Source organism: Engraulis encrasicolus, chromosome 4 (genome assembly GCF_034702125.1).
Source record: "Engraulis encrasicolus isolate BLACKSEA-1 chromosome 4, IST_EnEncr_1.0, whole genome shotgun sequence".
Classification (NCBI taxonomy): domain Eukaryota; kingdom Metazoa; phylum Chordata; class Actinopteri; order Clupeiformes; family Engraulidae; genus Engraulis; species Engraulis encrasicolus.
This window is the reverse complement of record NC_085860.1, coordinates 37976765-37979018: the sequence shown is the minus strand read 5'-3', so window position 1 is coordinate 37979018 and position 2254 is coordinate 37976765. Positions and strand designations below refer to the sequence as shown.

The 2254-nt window shown below is 56.1% G+C and overlaps 1 protein-coding gene across 1 annotated transcript in view; it reads left to right on the top strand.

The window, feature by feature from the left end:
• si:ch73-62b13.1 (Carbohydrate sulfotransferase 1-like) overlaps positions 1-2044 on the top strand; it is a 14109-nt gene extending 12065 nt beyond the window's left edge. Inside the window, exons 3-4 of the mRNA XM_063197839.1 lie at positions 687-1157; positions 1305-2044. Coding sequence (XP_063053909.1) covers positions 687-1157; positions 1305-2044 — 1211 coding nt within the window. The remainder of the gene's footprint in view (positions 1-686; positions 1158-1304) is intronic.
• The last annotated feature ends 210 nt before the right edge of the window (positions 2045-2254 follow it).

Here is a 2254-nt window from a genome sequence, read left to right as displayed (position 1 = left end):
TTCATGAAGAAAAACCCTGGTTGTCGCATTGAACACACTGTCATTCAAAATACTAAAATCAACTGCCATACTAAGTTCACTTCCTCATTACATGGGCAAACTCTCTTCGGTTTACAATCTGAGATCATCACCCCATAAGGACACACATTGCATGAGTGGATGCAAGGAGAAAACACATTTGTTTAGTTTTTGAACTCAAAAATGTGTTATACAAGACATCACTTTCATGTGGTTACCCAATATTTTACAATTAATTAGTGCAATGTTTTAAATGTCAGAAAATATGTAAAATATATACACATCTGTGTACTCCGAGTCTAAAAACAATATTTCAGTATTTTACTACAGAAAAATACCCTCTTTAGTAAGTAGAACACTGAAGAAAATAAGTTTCTACTGTGTTTCAAGTTGAGTATAGAGTTTTACCTTGTGCATATTAGTGTTCAATGGTTCACATAAGAGTGTATTAAAATGACTGCTTGTGTGTGTCATTTGAGAACAAAATGACCTTTTTAGAAGAGAGTACATTGTTTTGAGACAAGACGTGCATTTTTCAGAGGTAGTGAGGAGTTTTGCCCGTTGTGTGTGAGGTTTGGAGATTTGTGTGTAGAGTTCTGAGAATTCGAGAACTGATTCCGAAAAATGTGTCTAAGCAATCGAGAAAAACTGTAACTCTTCCCCCACAGAGTCACGTTGGCGGCCCCCGTGCGATGAGAGCTGGGCTCCACCACCAGATGGCGCTGCCACCGGCTCCTCCTCCTCCTCCTCTTCCTCTTCCGCCTCCTCTGGCCGTCGCCACATCCTGCTGTTCGCCGCCACGCGCAGCGGCTCCTCCTTCACGGGCCAGCTGCTCAACCAACACCCGGACGTCTTCTACGTCTATGAGCCGCTCTTCCACGTCTGGCAGTCCTTCACCAACGCCAGCTCCACCTGCTGCCAGCGTCGCGCGCCCGAGCGGCGGGAACTGCTGGGCGCCTACCGCGACCTGCTGCTGAGCCTCTACACCTGCCAGCTCAGCTTCCTGGAGAGCTACATCCACCCGCAGCCCCAGGACCACGTCACGCCCGCCCTGTTCCGGCGCAGCTCCAGCCTGGCGTTGTGCTCCCCGCCCGTCTGCCCAGAGGAGGAGGGGAACGCTGGTGGTGGTGGTGGTGGGGGTGGTGGTGGTGGCGGAGGTGGTGGTGGTGGAGGAGGTGCTGGTGGTGGTAGTGGTGGTGGAGGAGGTGCTGGTGGTGGAGGTGGTGGTAGTGGTGGTGGAGGGGGTGGTGGTGGAGGAGGTGCTGGTGGCACCACAGACACAACAGAGAGCCAGGCAGGCCAGCCGGAGGAGGCGTGGTGCCACAAGAAGTGCCCCCTGCTGAACCTGACCCTGGCATCAGAGGCGTGCCTGCGGCGAGACTACGTGGCCATCAAGGCGGTGCGCGTGCCCACTGTGGGCGATCTGCGCACGCTGAGCGAGGACCCGCGGCTGGACCTGCGCATCGTGCACCTGGTGCGGGACCCGCGCGCCATCCTGGCCTCGCGCATGAGCGTCTTCAGCGGCTTCCGCGCCTGGCGCATCTGGAACGCCACGGGCCGGCAGCCGCGCTACGTGGACCTGGCTCAGATCGGGCACACGTGCCGCGACATGGAGGCCTCGGCAGAGACGGGCCTGGTCTCGCGGCCGCCGTGGCTGCGCGGCCGCTACATGCTCCTGCGCTACGAGGACCTGGCCTGGCGCCCGGAGGACAAGGCCCGGGACATGTACCGCTTCCTGGGCCTGCGCATGGAGCCCAGGGTGCTGAGCTGGATCGCGCAGAACACCAATGTGAGTGCGCTCTCTGCTGCCTCGGAGTGGCACTACAAGTACTCGACGGCGCGCGACTCCAGGGCCACGGCGGAGAGCTGGAGGCTGAGGCTGAACTTCAGCATCGTGCAGGCGGTGCAGAGCCTGTGCAACAGCACCCTGGCCCTACTGGGATACAAACAGGTGCAGAGTGTGGAGGAGCTGCGGAACCTCTCCATCAGCCTGGTGGAGCACAGGACTTTCCAGCCAGGGCTTTGATCCCACATACTGTACTGTATGTAGTCCCAGGTCAACATGGCTGACTTACTGCCAGCCCTCCTCCACACACCTGGACAAACATGGCTGACTTACAGTCAGGGCAGGATTAAGATGGCCTGATACCGCTAGGCTACAAGTTGCTGTGGGGCCCCCAGAAAGCAAATTTCGCAGAAAAATGTATGTAGACAGTGTCATAATTACAAGCTAGGA